The 17,770-nt window shown below is 69.5% G+C and overlaps 2 protein-coding genes across 4 annotated transcripts; one reads left to right on the top strand and one right to left on the bottom strand.

The window, feature by feature from the left end:
* The first annotated feature begins 2,270 nt into the window (after positions 1–2,270).
* On the top strand, positions 2,271–3,440 carry PRR7 (proline rich 7, synaptic). Its single transcript, XM_062002804.1, has 2 exons — positions 2,271–2,828; positions 2,968–3,440. The coding sequence occupies exons 1-2, from the start codon at positions 2,531–2,533 to the stop codon at positions 3,354–3,356; spliced, it is 687 nt and encodes a 228-aa protein (XP_061858788.1). The 5' UTR covers positions 2,271–2,530; the 3' UTR covers positions 3,357–3,440.
* A 300-nt stretch (positions 3,441–3,740) lies between these two features.
* On the bottom strand, positions 3,741–15,272 carry DBN1 (drebrin 1). 3 transcript variants are annotated; one of them, XM_062002801.1, is made up of 15 exons: positions 15,116–15,272; positions 11,213–11,268; positions 10,976–11,088; positions 10,699–10,773; positions 10,472–10,618; positions 10,239–10,316; positions 9,996–10,147; positions 8,884–8,947; positions 8,706–8,765; positions 8,459–8,573; positions 7,177–7,314; positions 6,166–6,297; positions 4,731–5,287; positions 4,548–4,650; positions 3,741–4,468 (listed from the first exon to the last, which is right to left on the bottom strand). In XM_062002801.1, the coding sequence occupies exons 1-15, from the start codon at positions 15,199–15,201 to the stop codon at positions 4,398–4,400; spliced, it is 1,947 nt and encodes a 648-aa protein (XP_061858785.1). In that variant the 5' UTR covers positions 15,202–15,272; the 3' UTR covers positions 3,741–4,397. The 3 variants fall into 3 exon arrangements, with proteins under 3 accessions (XP_061858785.1, XP_061858786.1, XP_061858787.1); XM_062002802.1 differs by lacking the exon at positions 7,177–7,314; XM_062002803.1 differs by lacking the exons at positions 6,166–6,297; positions 7,177–7,314.
* Between the last annotated feature and the right edge of the window lie 2,498 nt (positions 15,273–17,770).

Below are 17,770 nucleotides of genomic sequence, written 5' to 3'. Positions count from 1 at the left end.
CACCCGGGGATCCCCGGCCCCCACCCCGCGGGGTTCCCGCGGCCGCCCCCGCGGACGCCACGACCCTCACGCCACCGGCATCCCGCGGCCGTTCTTCCTGGGCCGGGGGGGGATGGGGGCGATTCCCGCGGCAGTGCCCGTTCCCCCACACACACCCCGCGCCCGTAGCCCCTTCTGTGGGGTGCGGGGGCCCCGCCGGCCCCCAGGTCCCTCCCCGCGCCGGGGGCGGGGCGGAGCGGCGGGGCGGGAGCCCGGGCGGGGCGGCGCGCGGCGGCGGCGCGGGAGCGCTCACCGGAGACAAAGGCAGCGCCGGGAGGCGGCGGCGGCGCCGCGCACCGGGCGCGCACCGGGCCGCCCTCCCCGCCCCCCTCGCTCCCGCCGCCGCCCCATGGAGCCGCCGCCCGCCGCCTGAGCCACGTGCGCCGCCGGTAACGGGAGCCGCGGAGGGAGCGGGCGCGGCGCCTCCGCCTGTTGCGCGAGGGCGGCGGGGCCGGGGCGGGGGCGCGCGGGGCCGCCGCTGCCGGTGACTGGGGGACGGGGCGGCGGCGCGTACCGGGGCGCGCGCCTCCGGTCTGTCCGCGGCGGGCGCGCGCACCGAGGGTAGGGGCGGTGGAAGAGGAGGAGGAGGAGGTGGAAGAGGAGGAAGGGGGGAGCTGCCGCGCCCGGCACCGGGAGTGGGGAGGTCCCCGCCGGAATGTCCCCTTCCTGCCGGAGGCACCGAGCGCGGATGCGACGCGGGCAAGCGGGGCCCAGGCCGCCGCCGGGGTCAGCGGGGCGGCCTCGGGGTACCGCCGAGCCCCGATTCGGTGGCTGCTCCTAACCGGGTGTGGGTGTTCCCCAGCCCGGCCCCGCGCCTCCCCCAGTCCTCACCTCCCCGGCCGCGGCATCCCCGCTCGCCTCGCACGCCCCAGCCGGTCCCCAGCGGCCGCCAGCCCGCGCTGCTCCGGTTCCTTGGTCTCGAACCCCGGGGCCGTTACCCCGCAGATCGACCCACGGCCCTTCCCGCACGGCTCTCCCGTCCCCCCGCCCGGGGATACCCAGGCTGCAGGAAGGGAGCCTGTTGCAACCAGGGCCGGTGAGCCCTGCTCGCTCCGAGCTGGCTTTTGCCGGGCAGCTGTGGTGGATTGGGACAGCCCAGAAAGGGTCGCGTCCCCCTCTCCCGAGACCCCCCCCACGCGGGCGCTGCCACTGCCCTACTTCTGTATGAACGACGGGGCAGCCCCTGCCACTGGCCTGAGCACACCCCTCCCTCCCCATCCCTCTTTTCTTCCACCTGGGCTCCATCCCCCGTGGCACCCATGGCCCTGGCCTGGTGGCCTTGCCAAGGTGCCCTTGCCATCAGCGTGACCCTGCCCCACGGGGTGACCAGGCACCCCTTCACTGAGCGGAGGCACGTGGGAGCAGTGGTGCCTCCACGGTCGCTCTGCCCTCGGCTGCTGCCGCTCCGGCACTCTCCCTCCTCCCTGCCAGAGAGCCCGTTTTTCTCCCACACCACGATAATAATAATCCTGCTGGGTGCTTACGTGCCTGCCTGCGAACACCCATGGGTGCTGCTCCCCACTCGCTGGTGTGCGTGGCCACCCCAGCACACGCTGCCGGCTGGACGGGACCGAGCTGTCACCCTGCCCAAGGGCAGGGACCTGGCAGTGGAGACGGTTCCCGTCGCCATCCCCGCCGAGCTGCCGTGTCAGGCTGCTGCCACCTCCCAGAGTGTCCCCGCTGGCCGCGGGGCCAGCAATGGCCGTGGCGCATGTGCTCCGGGGCACGCCACGTGCCGCAGGCAGACAGCGGCTCCGTGCTGACCTGCCCCTCCATCTCCTCGGGGCACCCCACAGCGGGGCCGCGTCAGAGGACCGAGCTGCCGGGGCTCTGCAGCCCATTTGGGGTGCGCTGAGCGGCCAGGAGCGGGGGATGCCAACGGACGCTCCACGATCTCAATGGCGTCAACGCTGCGGGGCCATGACATCCGTGTCCTGGCCCGGGGTGCTCGGCAGCGCCGTGCTGGGGTGCCGAGGGGAAGTGGGGGGGTGGGAGGTGTGCAGATTTGCAGCCGTGGGGGCGACGGCGGCGGGGGCGCGCGTGGGGCTCCCTGCCGGCTCCAGGCGCCGCTGCGCATGTGGAGCGAGTCGCCATGGGAACGGGGCGGCCGCGTTCCCGCCACGCTCACGCTCGCGTCTGTCTCGTTGCAGGGCCCCCTCCCTGGCGGCCCCCTCCCAGCGATGGGCAGCCGGACCCCGCCGGCCCCGGCCCCCCACCGCCCGCCCCGCCGGCCCCCCCGCCCCGCCGCCCACCCAGCGCACCCAGGCCTGACCGGCCCGCTCCAGCTCCCCCCCCCCGGCTCCATGGCGAGGACGGACCCCTGACGGCGGGTGCCCACGGGCCGGAGGAGACACTACCGGGCACGGCCCGGAGAGATGCCCCCGACAGCATCGGGTCCCGCCCTGGCCCTGCCGCCGCCCTGAGCATCCCGTCCCCCGTCCCAAGTGCAGGGAGAGAGGCGCGAGCCTCCCCGCTGGGGCCAGCAGCCAAGATGGTGATGTCCCAGGGCACCTACACCTTCCTCACCTGCTTCGCGGGCTTCTGGCTCATCTGGGGGCTCATCGTGCTGCTGTGCTGCTTCTGCAGCTACCTGCGGCGGCGGGTGAAGCGGCAGCAGGAGGAGCGGCTGCGGGAGCAGAGCCTGCGCGCGCTGGAGCTGGAGCCGCTGCACTACGAGGGTTACGGGGGCAGCCCCCCCGGCATCGCCATCCCCCACCGCCTCCGCCTCGAGCCCCACCACCATCACCCCCACCACATCCCGCCCCCCCGGCCCTGGAGCTGCCGGCACGGTAAGGAGCAGGGAGGGGCCCTCGGCGTCCCCGGAGTGCGCCCGCCTCCCCCGTGGTTCGGAGGGGGGGCCACGGCACGGAAGCCGGGGCGCGGCGCTGACGGCAGCGGGGGGCCGCGGGGGGGGGCTTGGCCTTGCAGAGTCGGACCTGTCGAAGCCACCGTGCTACGAGGAAGCGCTGCTGATGGCGGAGCCCCCCCCGCCGTACAGCGAGGTGCTGATGGACACGCGGGGGCTGTACCGCAAAATCAATGCCCCTTTCCTGAGCCACGAGCGGCTGGAGAAGCAGGAGCAGCCCCCCAGCTACAAACCCCTTTTCCTGGACGCCGGGTACGGCTCGGCGCTGCACCTGCCCCGCTCGGCCAGCCCCGGCCCGGCCTGCCCGGACCTCTACCTGCAGGCAGAATGCTCCCCCCGCATGTTTCCCAGCTGGACGGACTCGGAGCTCAGCAGCAGGGACACCTACGAAACTGGCCCCTGGCACCTCCCGGTCTCCATGCCCCTCTTCGGCAGGACTACCGCTGTCTAACGGCGGCCACCTCACCGTGGGTGCCCGTCCGGCACCGGAGCGGGGACGGGGGGAAAGGGGGTGGTTGTGGTTGCCCGCGTCACCTCGGGGACGCCCGCTCTGCTGTGGGCCACGGCCGCCGGCGCGGAAGGGGCTGGTTCCCCGTCAGGCCCCCGCCGGCCCCCCCCATGGCCGGGGGCGCTGGGGACCCGGACTCTGCTCTGTTTCTTAACTTTTTTGTTTGTTACAGTTTGAGAATAAAAGTTTGTGGCTCGGCTTCGCCTCCTGCCGGGCTGGCATCCCCGGGCTCCCTCCGGGGCGGTGGCAGCCCCCTCCCCTCCCAAGCTCTCCCTGCACCTCCCCCCCACCCCTAGCAGGCTGCAGCCCCCGTGGGAGTCGCTTTATTTATTAACAGACATGAGCACACCGCCGTACAGAACTTGTGCTTTCCAAAAACAGTTACCGTAGGGAGGGGGAGAGGGGCCAAGCGGGGGCCAAGCGGGGCACGGGGCGGGGAGGGGACTCCCGGCGAGGAAGGGGGGGGTAAAAGCCCCACACCAGCTCCCTGCTGGGGTTTGGGGGTGGGGGGGCCGCCAGCCACAGCCTCGCCTCGGTCGGGTCACTTTATTGCCATATTCATTTATTATTATTATTATTATTATTCCTTTTTTTTTTGCTTTTTGAACTCGTGCAAAGTACTGGGGGGCTCCCGGGGCAGGGGGGGCACAAAGAGAATGAGGACCCTGTCCCACAGCCAGGCAGGGGATGCGAGCGTCTGTACTCCCCCCCCCACCCCTCCGAGGGGCACTGGGGGCAGCAGGGGGGGAACTGCTAAGGAAAGGCTGGGGGGGGCTGTCACGGCTCCTACCGACAACTTAAAAAAAGGGGGGGGGGGGAGGGGGCTGTAAAAGGTGCCCCGGGGCGTGGGGGGCAGCGGGGCAGCCCCCACCCAGAGGCCTCATCCTGCGGGGCCCCGGCGGGGTGGGGGGGGGCCCGGCCCCCAGCTGCAGCCCCCTCCCGCCCCGCGCCGGCCGGGGCAAGCTGCCTGCGCCGGGCGCCGCCTCACACTCCCCCCCCGAAGCTCTCCTCCTCCTCGGGCAGGGGGTCTGCGTCCCAGCACGTGATGTCGATCTCTGGTGGGAGGATGGGGGGTCAGAGCAGTGTGGGGTGCCCCACAGACCCTCCTCCTTCCTCAAAACTGTCCACACTCACCTGGGGGCTTGTTGTAGAAGATGGGCTGTGGGGCTTTGGCAGATGGCTCCTCAGGTGGGGGCACCTCCTCCTCCTGGGACTGGCTGAAGTAGCCCTCGCTGGCCTGGGGGAGGCAGGGGGCACGTGGTCAGACATCCCCCTCAACCACCCTGACAGCCCCCCGCACCCTGCGGCGATGCTCACCTGCTCCCCACGACCCGGCGTCCCGTCCTTGGGGGCCATCTCGCCATTGGTGATGGGGGGTGTCTCTCGGCCGGGGGTGTCCTCCTGGGGGGTGTGCTGGCAGCCGAGCCCCCGGGTTTGGGAGTCCCCCCCTCCGGCTGCCTCCTCCTCTTCCTCCTGCTCCACGTCGCAGAAGGTGGCGGGGGGCTCGGGCAGCTCATCCAGGCTCAACAGGGCCCCCTCGTCAGGCAGCGTGGCTGGGGGGCCCTCGGGAACGGGGGCTGCAGGCAGGGGCCAGGCAGCCGGCGGGGTCACCCCATCGCTCTGCCACAGGTCGATGAGGCTTTCGGGGTTGGGACATCCCCCAGGCTGAGGCTCGGTGGCTGCAGGCGGTGGGGAGGGCTCGGTGGGCTCCAGGGTCACCAGGTCCCCCAGGGCATCACCCTCCGCCGTCCACACGGGCCTGGGGCTGGGCTCATCCCCGGGGGGCTCGGTGGCCTTGTCCTCAGGCCCCGGGAAGGGCCAGTGCTGCTCGGGAGTGGCTGGTTCGACCTCCTGGGTGCTGGGGCTGGGGGAGTCTGCAAGGGGGGGAACAGCAGTCAGTGGGGACAGACCCCTTGCCTTGTCTGAGGCTAAGGGACATTATGGACAGGGCTGCAGCTGGTGGGGGGTCCTGTGAGCTGGATGCAGCAGGGACATTATGGACAGGGCTGCAGCTGGTGGGGGGGTCCTGTGAGCTGGATGCAGCAGGGAGGGGCTGCGAGGAGGGGCTGGGCAGGGAGGGGACTGGGGAACCAAGGGGAGTGGAGAGTGGGAGGGCAAGGTGGGAGGTGGCTGGGCTCTGCTGTGGTGGGTGGAGTAAAAGAAAGCTGGGATGCACCTGAGGATGCCAAGGGGACAGTGGGGCTGCAGGAGAGACATGGGGGCTGTGCTGGGGGTGAAGTGGCACAGGGAGGATGCAGCAGTGCTTGGCAAGGAGGCCCGGGGGGGTGGCACAGGTAGAGCAGCGTCACGGTGGCAGCTGCAGCAGAGACAGGGGGCTGCCCTGGGGCAATGCTGCAGGACGGGGAGGCAAGTGGGGAGCGCGGGATGTGCTGGAGATGGGAGAGATGAATGGGGGTGCAGCAGAGACAGCAGAGAGGCACATGGTACAAAATGCACTGCAGACAGCGAGGATGTGACGGCGGGACTGCACCGGGGGGAGGGGGGGATGCAACAGAGACGGCGGGGATGGACCGGCGCAGAGCAGCAGAGACGGCGGGGATGCAGCAAGGGATGCAGCCAGGGGTGCAGCGAGGGGCGCAGCCAGGGCAGCAGGGATGCAGCAAGCAATGCGGGGGAGGGTGGCAGGGCTGCAGCAAGGGCTGCGCTGTGGGGAGCAGCAGGGACGTGCCCAGGCAGTGCAGGCTCTCGGGGCAGTGCAGGCTGGGGGGTGCAGCGCCAGCCCCGTGCCCACCTTTGGGCTGTGCCGGCGTCTCGTCGGGTGAGGCGCGGGGGGCCGGCTGAGCCAGCGGCGTGGCGGGCGCGCTGGGCTCGCAGGGGCTGCAGCCCGCGGCCGAGGCCTTGCGGTACGCGTCCGACTGGCTGCCTGCAGACAAGGAGACGGGGTGGCGTGGCGGGGGGCTGCCAACGTACCAGGAGGGGGGAACCAGCACCCCAGCATTGCCCCTGCTCCTGCCCCACACCAACCATCGCTGTCAGGCACGTGTCACCATCTGCCTGCCGCCACGCTGTCCCTGCCGCACCCAGAGGTGCCGCAGCCGCTGTGCCCCTCCTGCGGGCATGCCCGCCGGCCCCACGCAGACACGGCCCCCCCAGCTGCCAGGGACGGGGACAGGCAGCCCCGTACCTGCCGTGTGTGGCAACATGTGGCCCAGCTGGGTTCTGGCACAGCCTCGTCTCTGCAGGCACCACTCTGTGCCCTGCTACCGCTGCGCCACGGAGGCACGGCCCCACATGGCCACAGGCACCATCTGGCCCTTTCTGCACAGCCCCACACAATCCTGGGCACAGCCTTTTCCATCCCGTGCTGCCCCATGAGCACAATCCTGCATAGGCCAGGGAACAGCCAGACCCATGGGCACAGCCTGCCCTGTCACCTGTGCCCCATGAGCAGAGCCTGCCCTGTAGCCCCACGGGCACAGTCTGCTCCTGCTCTGACAGAGCATCGTCTCTCTGGGCGCCGCTCTGCCCTGCCCCTGTCTGTCCCAGGGCCACAGCGTGCCCAGTGCCACCTCCCCATACGAGGGGCACAGCCTGCCACATTCCCCCAGCCCAGGGGTGCAGAACTGGGGTGTGCAGAGTGCTGTAGGTGCAGGTACAGCCCCTGCCTGCATTCCCAGCCCGTGCCTGGCCCCCTCGGGCTGCCCAGGGGAGGGGGGCTGCCTCTGCTGCTGGTCCGCTGTGCCATGGGACTGGAGTGGACTGTGCCTCTGAGCTGCACACCCAGGGGCTCCCAGCTACCTACATGGGAAGAAAGAGGAGAGATTTGGGGTGCGGTGGCAGGTGATATAGGGGAAAGGGGTCCGCGGGGGGGAGGAGGAGGAGGAGGAGGAAGAAGGTGGCCCACTGTCAGCTGTCTTTATGAAAGGACAGTGCAGACGACCTGCCAAGAGAAAGACAGACAAACAGACAGAGAGAGACAGAGAGCAGAGATGGGTCAGTCCCTGCTCAGCGCAGCCGTGGCGGGGCCAGGGCACTGGGACAGGATGGAAGGACAGGAGGATAATGGGACGGAAGGACGGGAGGATAATGGGATGGAAGGACGGTAGGATGATGGGACAAGAGCATGGAGAAATAGCAGGACAGAAATACAGGAGGCAGTGCTGCGTGGCCTGAAGGAAGAGAGGCCCCAGAACACGTCTATGGAGCCAAGTGTCTGCTCAGGCACAGTATGGCCCCACGGCACAACCCACAGCACAACCCACAGCACGGTCTCACGGCACAGCCACAACACAGAGCCCACAGCACACCCCACGCCACAGCCCCACAGCATCGCCTCGAGGCACAGCCCCACAGCGCAGCCGCATGGCACAGCCCATGGCATGACCCATGGCATCACCCCACAGCAAGAACACACATCACAGTGCCCCTGGCCCAGCACAGCCCCACGGCACAGCTCCCCAGCACAGCCCCACGGCCAGAGGTCCCCATCCAGCCAGCCAGCCCTTGCCCTAGAACTGCAGGGAGCGTCCCAGGGCTGGACTTCAGGTCATGGAGCACCCCAGTCTTCCCATGGGGCACTCCCTGCCATCTGGAAGCACGCTGGGTGCCCCACACCTGCCCCACTCACTCCTGTCCTTTTCAGCTGCCCCCGTGGGGTGAGTTTCCTTCCCCTGCCTGGTCCTGTCACGCTGACCATGCTGCCAGCCCGGCTGGCAGCCCAATGCCATGGCAGCTGAGCAGATGACACCCAGACAGTAGCACGATGAGCGCCCCCTTTACACCCCAGCATCCAGCCCCTCCAAGCTGCCCCAGCTGCAGGGGCCAAGTGAGATGCAGTGGTAGTGGCGGTGATGGTGGCATGGCAGAGCAGGACAAACCCCTGCCATCCCTGGGCTCCTGGTACCCACAACTGCGGTGCCAGCGGTGGCAGAAGGGACATTCCCATCCCACGTTACAGTCCCAGATCCCACTACCACCTGCCAGGAGCCCCGGCGGCACCACACTCACCTGCTCCACAACCTGCAGCTCCCCCCGGCCTCTCTGTGCCCACCCCCAGTGCCCCCAGCTCTCGCCCAGCCCCTCACCTGTCCTGTGGCTGCCCGGCGAGATGGCGTCGCTGCTGCCCGATGCCACCCGCTCCTGCTGCTTGAAGAAGTCCCGGGGGTTGTCGGGCCGCTGAGCAATGATGGCAGCAGCCTCCTGTGGGGACGGGGCAGGCTGAGACCCACCACTGCAGTGGCACGGGGCTGCAGCACCATCTCTCACCCACACCAGCTGTGTCCCCGTCCAGCTGTGGGCACCACATCCACCAGGCACGGCCGCCACACTCACCTCCACCTCCGACTCGGATTTCCTGAGCTGCTGCCTGTCGTCCTCCTCTTGCTGCTCCCCCTGGGAAGAGACACGGCGTCACCCCCCGGCACCAGCCTGGGAAAAGCCCCTTCCCAGGGGTGATGCCAGGCAGCAGCTCTGGCTCCAACCCCGGCCCTGTGCCCGGCACAGCACTTACGAAGATGGACTGCTCCTTCAGGCGCTGCCGGGCCTCCTCCGCCTCCATGCTCTGCTGCTTCCTCCTGCGGCCAGGGCACAGCACAGGGGATGGCACGGGCTCCTGACAGTTCCTGCCCCAACCCCATCCCATCCTCAATCTGCTCCTCACACTGTTTCCCCCAGCCCTGCCATGCCTGTGCTCCTCTCTCTGCTCCTCACACTGTTCCCCCAGCCCTGCCGTGCCTGTGCTCCTCGATCTGCTCCTCACAGTTTCCCCAGCCCTGCCGTGCCTGTGCTCCTCGATCTGCTCCTCACACTGTTCCCCCAGCCCTGCCGTGCCTGTGCTCCTCGATCTGCTCCTCACAGTTTCCCCAGCCCTGCCGTGCCTGTGCTCCTCGATCTGCTCCTCACACTGTTCCCCCAGCCCTGCCGTGCCTGTGCTCCTCTCTCTGCTCCTCACAGTTTCCCCAGCCCTGCCATGCCTGTGCTCCTCTCTCTGCTCCTCACACCCATCCTCAGACTGTTCCTCCCAGCCCTGCCATGCCTGTGCTCCTCTCTCTGCTCCTCACACTGTTCCCCCAGCCCTGCCGTGCCTGTGCTCCTCTCTCTGCTCCTCACACTGTTCCCCCAGCCCTGCCGTGCCTGTGCTCCTCTCTCTGCTCCTCACACTGTTCCCCCAGCCCTGCCGTGCCTGTGCTCCTCTCTCTGCTCCTCACACTGTTCCCCCAGCCCTGCCGTGCCTGTGCTCCTCTCTCTGCTCCTCACACTGTTCCCCCAGCCCTGCCGTGCCTGTGCTCCTCTCTCTGCTCCTCACACTGTTCCCCCAGCCCTGCCGTGCCTGTGCTCCTCTCTCTGCTCCTCACACTGTTCCCCCAGCCCTGCCGTGCCTGTGCTCCTCTCTCTGCTCCTCACACTGTTCCCCCAGCCCTGCCATGCCTGTGCTGCTCCTCTCTCTGCTCCTCACACTGTTCCCCCAGCCCTGCCGTGCCTGTGCTCCTCGATCTGCTCCTCACACTGTTCCCCCAGCCCTGCCGTGCCTGTGCTCCTCGATCTGCTCCTCACAGTTTCCCCAGCCCTGCCGTGCCTGTGCTCCTCGATCTGCTCCTCACAGTTTCCCCAGCCCTGCCGTGCCTGTGCTCCTCGATCTGCTCCTCGCGCTCCCGGTAGCGCCGCTCCCGCTCCTCCTGCTCCAGCCGCTCCTGCTCCATCCTCTCCTGCTCGAACCGCAGCCGCGCGTCCAGGGCCTTTTTCCGCTCCTCTTCCTTACGCAGTTCCTCCTCTTTCTGGTAGGGGGGAGGGAGAAGGATGGGGCTGCCCACCAGCAGCTCGCCCTGCTCCCCAGGGGCTACTGGCTGCCCGCTCCCTGCACCCCACCTTGGCCTGTTCCCAGAACTGCTCCCGGTTGAGCCGCTTCATCTCCACCGTGGCGTCGGTTTTCTGGTAAGTGGTGCCCTGGGACGGAGGAGAGGTGGGGTGGGGGGCAGAGGGGCTGGGATCAGCAAAGGGCAATAACAGCAAGCGGCACAGGGGGTGAGGGGCTGCGGCGGAGCCCGGGCAGGGAGGGACACCCCCCGCGCCCACCGCCGTCGCCGCCACGGGGACATTACCACAGGCTCAGTGTTCTCGTCCTCCCGCAGCCGCAGGCGGTGCAGCACCGGGCTGGAGACACGGGCCAGCCCGTTGGACAACCGCTGCCCGATGGCCCCTGGGTCGATGTCCTCCACGCTGCTGGCGTTGACGATGACATCCACCCCCTGGGCAGGGGGAGCAAGCGGCCATCAGGGACTGGGGCAGGTGCCCCGGCGCCATCGTCCCCCTCCCCAGCGGCACCCACCTGGAAGAACTCGGCGATCTTGGCCACGTGGCTGGCGCAGGCGCATTTGCGGGCATCCGGCACATCCTCGCCCACCTGTGGCAGCCGGGGAGGGGCTGAGCCGGGGAGGGACGGCAGGGTGACCCCCACCCCGTTGACCACCTCAGGGCAGCGAGACCGTGGGGCACCCACAGCCCCGACAGCACCACGGCTCCTCCCTGGCACCCAGCCACTCCTCTGCCCATGCTGCGGCCCCAGTGAGCACGGCCCACAGCTCACCCCAGCACTCCCCACTCACCCAGTTGACGAGGACATATTTGGGGAGCACGGCCTGGGGTTCCTTGACGCTGCAGAAGCCGTACATCACCTTCTGGATCTCAAAGTGGCCCGAGAGCTCCAGCAAACCTCCGCCTGGCATGGCACCATCAGCCCACGTCCAGCCGGCACCGGCACGGACAGGTGGGTGCCGGCACCAGGACGGTGTGGGGAAAAAAGCCGGCAGAGCCGAACCGGCTGTGGGGACAGAGGGCCTTACCTCCCGACGCTGCCAGCTTCAGGTCATTGGAGCCATCCTCATAAGTGTAGAGGGCCCTGGGGAGACAGCGTGGGTGAACCCTGGCTGGAGGAAGCGTGGGGCACCTCCCTATCCGGCTGACACTGAGGGCAGGGCAGGTCTGAGGGGACCCAAGGTGCCACACAGCCACCCCGACCCCTTGTCCATTGCCACTGCAAAGGGCCGGACTACCAGGCAGGGCAGGCAGGACTTGGGGCAGGGCCTATTCCCTGACCCTGCTGCCTGGCAGCCGTGGGGCAAGGTCCTACGGTCAGGGACAGAAGGGTCACTTGGGCACAGGAATGAGCCGGCCACTGTGCCACAAGCCATTGTGCCCTTGCAGCTCCTCGCATGCCCGTCCCTGTCCCCCCCGCAACCCTGGCAGCTACTGACCAGCTTTGGGGACAGCCCCACGCCCCGGCAGGGAACTCGGGGCTGCTCACGTGCCCGACTGCGTGAGCCGCCAGGCCGGCAGGCACCAGGCCGGGGGAGGACGCCGGAGCACCAGCAGCAGTAAATCAATGTGCCACCGGGGTGTGATTGGGCTGTCATGGAGACTGTTCCTTGGAAACTGTTCCCAGCGGATGGGAAACCCCCTCTGGCTTCCATCATGCCCCAGCCGGCACCCGTGGGGCTGTGCGGGGCCCCCCGCCAGCCTGCACCTCCCCAGGGGCCTGCAGCTCGCTATGGGGGGGAAGGATGAATACCAAATCGGTCCAGGACGGGTGGGCGAGGGGACGGATGTTGCTAGGCAACCAGCATCCTCCGTCGCCACAGCAACTCCCCCCATCCCAGCTGGGATGCAGCTCGCCCGGATGACGAGGTGATTAGTGGAGGGGAGTGGGGGAGGCAGGCAGGGGAGGCAGTGGGGACCTGCCGGGCTCTGGCAGGCACCCAAACCTGCCCGCCACCATCACGTGCTGCACCCGGAAAACCGGGGCAGCCCATGCTCGACCCCCCCCTTCCCCGTCCCTGCACCGGAGCGGGCAGGCAGCTCTGCTGATCGGCATTCGGCCGGCGGCACCCACACGGCACACGGCTCCCAGCCGCGGCCTGGGGATGAGCACCTGCCGGGGGACCCTGCGGGCAGAGACACTCCCAAAACGGGGCCTTGGCTGGACCCCGGGAGCTGAAGGAAAACAAGAGGAAGGCTAGACGGGTACCTAACACGGAGGGGGGGCACCCACCGCGCCCGAGTCCCCGGCAGCGAGCCGCAGATAATTGCACCAACAAGATTGACTTTAATCCGCACATCCCGATCCGGCTAATCGGCCGCCCCGGAGCTGGCAAAGCAGCTGCAAAGCGCCAGCCGCGGTGCGAGGCCCGTGTCGGGTGGGGAAGGGCTGTGAGCGCGGCCCCGACCCGTGCGACACACCGTCAATCCCCGGGAATGGGGAGGGGGGCGGCAGCAGTTTAGGGGGACACCAGAGCTGCGGGCGGGGGTTGGGGTTTCGCAGGGTGGCTGCAGGGGGAATATGTAGGGCAGAGCCACTGTGGCAGAGCCACGGCTTCGGTGCTTGGGGAGCTCTGCGGGTGCTGGGGGGACCCGCTGCCCACTGCTGGGTGCTGCTGCCTGCACTCAGCGTGCTCCCAGGGCAGCCGGGGCTTGCGGCGGAAACGCCGTGGCCCAGCGACGCGACCTGACCCCACATCAGGATGGAGGATCAGGTTTCCAGTCCGGGGGGCCAGAAGGGCTGTGCTGGGGCCAGCAGCATCCTCAAGGGTGCCCTCAGGGACCTGCAGCCCAACAGCATCACAAGCCCTGGCAGCTGTGCTACAGCGGGTGCAGGCAGCAGCATGCATCGCTTACACCCTTCCACAGGCATTGATCCCTCCACTCAGCCCATGTGGCCCCTTCCCACTCCCTGGGCTCTAGGCAATGTGGGTCACCCACGGGAGGATGGCTCCCCATTGCCAGGAGGCTGCAGCAAGGATCCCCCATCACCCTGCTGAGGGGACAGTGGCCCTGCTGCCCCTACACGGCCCCATTGCTCACCAGTGAAGGCAGAGCAGCACCCATGGGTGCCAGCACCTGGGGCACCCGCAGCTACCTGCCCCCCCATGCTATGGCTGGGGAGGGGGAGCATCGCCCCAGCCTGCCTGCCCCAGCCGGGCACATGTGTTTCCAATGTGGCTGGGAGCTCCAGGGAGTCGGCTGTGCTCAGAAAGCAGCACCAAATTCCTTTCTGATCGAGTAATGGGCCCCAGCAGCCTTCGCGGGGCCGGGCAGGGGGAGGGGATGCTCGGACCCTTCAGGACCAGGCTGAAGCAAGGGAAATCCCAGAATAAACACAGGGATCTCAGCTGGGCAAGATCCTTGCAGCATCCCCCGGCACCAGCCCAGGAATGGGCTCCAATGTGGTGTCCTCACAGCGCCTGGCTCAGCCAGGATAGGCTGCTGCTCAGGAATGGTGCCCACCACCCAGCCCGACACAGCCCAGCCACCAGTGTCACCCCTCACCCAGGCACTGGGCCCTGCAGTGGAGATGCTTCTGCTGGCACCGTGGTGACCACGGGGCAGAGAGGCTGGGGACAACGGGGCGTGCTCAGCCCCGCAGATGGGGACGGCGGGGGGCTCGCTGCTCGGCCAGGGCTTCATGCTGGAGCTGGGGGAGCCCGGGCCCAGGCGCTCACCTTCCCGGGAACCGTTTCTGCTGCTCTCAGCAGCTTTGGCAAGGAAGGCTCCCTGCAGCGGATGCCGGGAAGTGAGATGTACCCAGGGCTGACAGCTGCCTGCTGGCCAGCAAACTGGCACCGCGCTGGCCCACGGGCCCCTCGGGCTGGCAGGGAGTGAGACCTGCCCAGGCCCACCACAGCCCCGGCCCTACAGCAGGTACCCGTGTGGAGAGCGCCATGGACCCCAGCCGGGGGGGTGGGTACCCCCAGAAGGGCACAGGGTACCCCCGGATGGGCAGAGGGTACCCCCAGACTGGCGGCGGGTGCACTCCGGCTGTGCAGGCAGCCCTGCCAGAGAGCAGCACGCACAGCAGGCACCCAGCACCCAACGCTGCCCAGCACCGCAGGCTCTGCCCAGCGAGCTGCGCCTCCGGGCGCCGGCAGCATCCCCCCACGCACGGCAGAGGCACTCCGGGGGGCAGGCAGGGGATCGTGGGGCAGCGGGGTGGCGCTGGGGAAATGCTCTCCGAGAAGCCCGGATCCGGGGTGCCCCGCTGTGGAGGTGCGGGCCGGGCAGGGCGGTGGGGGGGGCCCGCCGGCGAAGGCCACTCGCAGCCCGGCCCCGCAGCAGCCCCAGCGGGAACGGCCCGATGCGCCGGGGATGGGGCACCCGGGCAGCTCGGGGACGCCCGGACCCCCGCGGCCGCAGGCCTCGCTCCGCCGGGCAGAGGGGCCGCCCGCTGCCGGGGTACCGGCGGGGCCTCCCGTACCCGCCCCCTCTCCCGGGAGCCCCTGCCCGCGGCTCCGGCTCCAGACAATGGCGAGGGACCGGTGGCCGGGCCCGGCACCTGGGGGGGGGGGGGCGGACCCCGGGCCCTCCCCGCCGTGCTCCCCACGCTCGCTGCCCGGCCGGGGGCCGGTCCGTACCGAGGGCTCCCGGAGGGGGGGAAGGCGGGGAGTGGCGGGTCCCGGCGCTCGCACGTGCCGGCCCGGCGCAGACAAAGCGGGGACCGCGCCCGGCCCGGTGCGGCGGCGGCGGCGGGCAGGTGCGGGTACCGGGGGCGGCGGGGCCGGGCGCGCATACCACACCCCCCGAAACCCCCCTCCCCGCCGCCCCGCCCGCCTTTGTGTGCCGGGCCGCCGGCACCGCGGGCCCGGGGGACGCAGCGCGGGGCGCGGCCGGTGTTACCGGGCGGCTCCGTGCACAAAGGGCGGCGGCGGCGGCGGGGACAAAGGGGCGGCGGCGGCGGCGGCGGCGGGCGCGCTCACCAGTCGGTGGGGCTGTCCTCGCCGATCACGTCCTGGTAGGAGGCGAGCAGCTCCAGGCGATGCGCCGCGAAGCCGACGCCAGCCATGGCGGGGCCGGGATGCTGCCGGGGGGACCGGAGGGACCGGCCGCCTGCCCGCCTCCGAGACACTGCCGCAGCGGCCGGGCGGAGGGGCGAGCGGCAGGGAGGCTCCGCCCGCCGCCGCGCCCGGTCCTAGCGCCGCGAACGGCGGGGCTCTCCCTCCTCCTCCCCTCCGCCCCCCCGCAGCCCGGCCCCCGCCCCCGCCGCGCCCCCGGGGCACCGCGCCGGGACCCCTGGGATGCGGCAGCATCGCCCCCGCCCCGGGCTGCCCCCGCGCACAGGGCGCGCCCCCGGCATCCCGCGCCCCGGGGACGCGCAGCCGGGGCTCTGCTCTGCCCCCGCAACCCCGCAGCCCGGGCGTCCCCCGCCCCAGGGGCCCCGCGCCCCGGAAACCTGCGCCCCAGCTCAGCTCCCTCCTGGGAACCGGCACCCCGGGCTCCTCTCAGCCCCGGGGACCGGCACCCTCCGGGCCCGTGCCGGGTGCTGCTCTGCACCCAGACCCCCATCCCTGCTCCACGTTTCCTCCACGCTGGGGACACGGCACGCCGGGAGCCCTGTGCCCTCAGCTCCCCTCTGCCTCCAGACCCTTTGCCCTGACGTTTCCTCTCCAAGAACAGGGCACTGGCACTGTGGGCTCTGCCTCACACACCCAGTCGGGTCCTCGCTGCTGTGCAAGGTGTAGGTGGGCAAAGCCTTTGTGAGGCCCCCTTTGCTGTCTCCCTGCCCCTCCATCCTTCTTGCCCCCAACCCCCCTGCCCCCTCGGGCCCCTGCCAGACTCTGCACTACTGCACCTTTTCCAGGAGGTTTTTTCTCCTGGTAGCATTGCCGTGTCCTCCCCCTGCCTCTCTGACCCCCTGCACTGCCCACATCCCGCACCATGCTTAAGGTATCATGCTGCTGGAGCAGCCACGGGGAGCACACAGGGCCTGATCTTCCCAGGTTGGGGTTGATGCCTGTGTGGCTCTTCCTGAACCAAGCCCTTCAAAGCACTCGGACAAGCCCCCGAGCTCAGCAGGACACGGGTGGGGGCGCGGTGGCCCTGCCTGTGCTGCCTGCTGCCCCCGCGCCCCCTCCCTGCACCAGCGTTTCCAAGCAAGGCCAGAGCCTGAGCCGCCCTCAGAGGCTGCAGGAGTTTGGGAGCAGCTGTGGAACAGCTGCTGGGGCCAGTGCGGGGGTCGGGGCTGCGACAGGCACCCCACAGGCGGCTCAGCTGGCTTGAAGGGGGGTGGTGGTGACACCCGGCTTGGGACATGGTGGGAGCTTTGAGCCTGCTGCCGCCAGGCTTTGTTCTCTGAGCAGGGCGGCCTCAGCCCCTCCCCAAGCTCCACCTCCGCAGCCCACCCGAGACCCTCCTTCTGCTGCCTGTGCACAAGCTCCTCACATGGTGTGCAGAGCTGCTGGGCAAGAACTGCTCTCGGCACAGGGAGGAGGCACCTCAGGTGGCAGAGCCGTCATCAGTAGGGACCAGAGGCAACAGGGCACCGACCAGAAGAGGCTGAGCCCCCCGTGGGCACAAGGTTGGCAGCAGCATAGGCCAGATGCTTAATTCTCCCTCAGGGAGAGGCAGCAGCACCATGGCTCTGCCCTGGCCCTGCTCCAAGGCTCGGTACCCCGGGGCTGAGCTGGCACAAAACCTGTTCCCAGGCCAAGCTACCCTGGCAGGCTCCGTCCTGCACGGCTGCCTCCTCCTGCCCCTTCCCTGCTCTCTGCTCACGGGTTCTGCTGTCTGGGCTGTGCCAGGGCCGCCTCAGTGGCTGCTCACACGGAACCACAGTGGCCTCACCTTCCCCTGCGCTCCTCCTGACCTTGGCTGTGCAGCTGGAGCTCACTCAGGCACTTACCACAGCCTGGCTCGGCCTGGCCCTACCAGGCAGGCGCCGGCTCTTTCTGTCCCTTTTCCCAGCCACGTGCCGCGGCTCCTTGCCATGACCGTCCCAGCACCCGCAGCCGTCCCAGCCTTGCCCCAGCCTCCCTCCATTGCTCCCACTTCCCCCTCCCCACCTTTGACGGGGTTTTGCATTCCCACAGCTGGCACAGGGGGGCTGTGGCACCGCAGCTCTGGCTGATGCTGGGAAGCGTTTGGTTTCCCCCACCCAGCTCCTGCCCCCGGCAGAACCTTCCAGTAGATTAGCAAGGCAATTTTCCTTACAATTGCTCATCGTGGCAAGAGCTGCAATTACTAATGACCGTTGCAGCTGGCCAGGAGGAGCTGCTCCTCCCCACAGCCGCTGCCATCAGCCCGTTCCAGCCAGCAGTGCCCCGTGGGCTCACGCTCTGGCCTCTGAGCAGCAGCTGCCTGTGTGAGCAAATGCAGGGCTGCTCTACGCCAGCACGGGCCCCCCACCAGCCCCGGGGCTCCTCGTCCCCTGCGCAGGGCCGGGAGGCAGCAGGGGTAAGCAGGGACCAACACCCGCCTCACTTCCCCTGCCTGCAGCTTTGTCCCCCAGATTAATGACCATCTCCCTGAGCAGCCATGCCTGCAACAGGCTGACCCAGGTGCCAGGAGGGGTCCAGCCCGAGCTGACACAGGCAGAGTAGGAGAAATCCAAGGCAAAGATGTTTCCCCAGAGCTCT

The sequence above is a fragment of the Colius striatus genome, chromosome 9, assembly GCF_028858725.1.
Source record: "Colius striatus isolate bColStr4 chromosome 9, bColStr4.1.hap1, whole genome shotgun sequence".
Lineage (NCBI taxonomy): Eukaryota > Metazoa > Chordata > Aves > Coliiformes > Coliidae > Colius > Colius striatus.
The sequence above is the reverse complement of the archived record's forward strand: the minus strand, read 5'-3'. Positions and strand labels throughout refer to the sequence as shown.

Bases quoted from the DNA above. Each gene is read 5' to 3' on its own strand.
- PRR7 (XM_062002804.1), top strand. From the start codon at position 2,531: ATGGTGATGTCCCAGGGCACCTACACCTTCCTCACCTGCTTCGCGGGC. The intron at 2,829-2,967 runs GTAAGGAGCAGG...TTGGCCTTGCAG, and splicing joins GCCCTGGAGCTGCCGGCACG to AGTCGGACCTGTCGAAGCCA.
- DBN1 (XM_062002801.1), bottom strand. From the start codon at position 15,201: ATGGCTGGCGTCGGCTTCGCGGCGCATCGCCTGGAGCTGCTCGCCTCC. The intron at 8,574-8,705 runs GTGAGTGTGGCG...CCGTCCCCACAG, and splicing joins AATCCGAGTCGGAGGTGGAG to GAGGCTGCTGCCATCATTGC. The intron at 7,315-8,458 runs GTGAGGGGCTGG...TTCTCTTGGCAG, and splicing joins GCCGGGCAGCCACAGGACAG to GTCGTCTGCACTGTCCTTTC.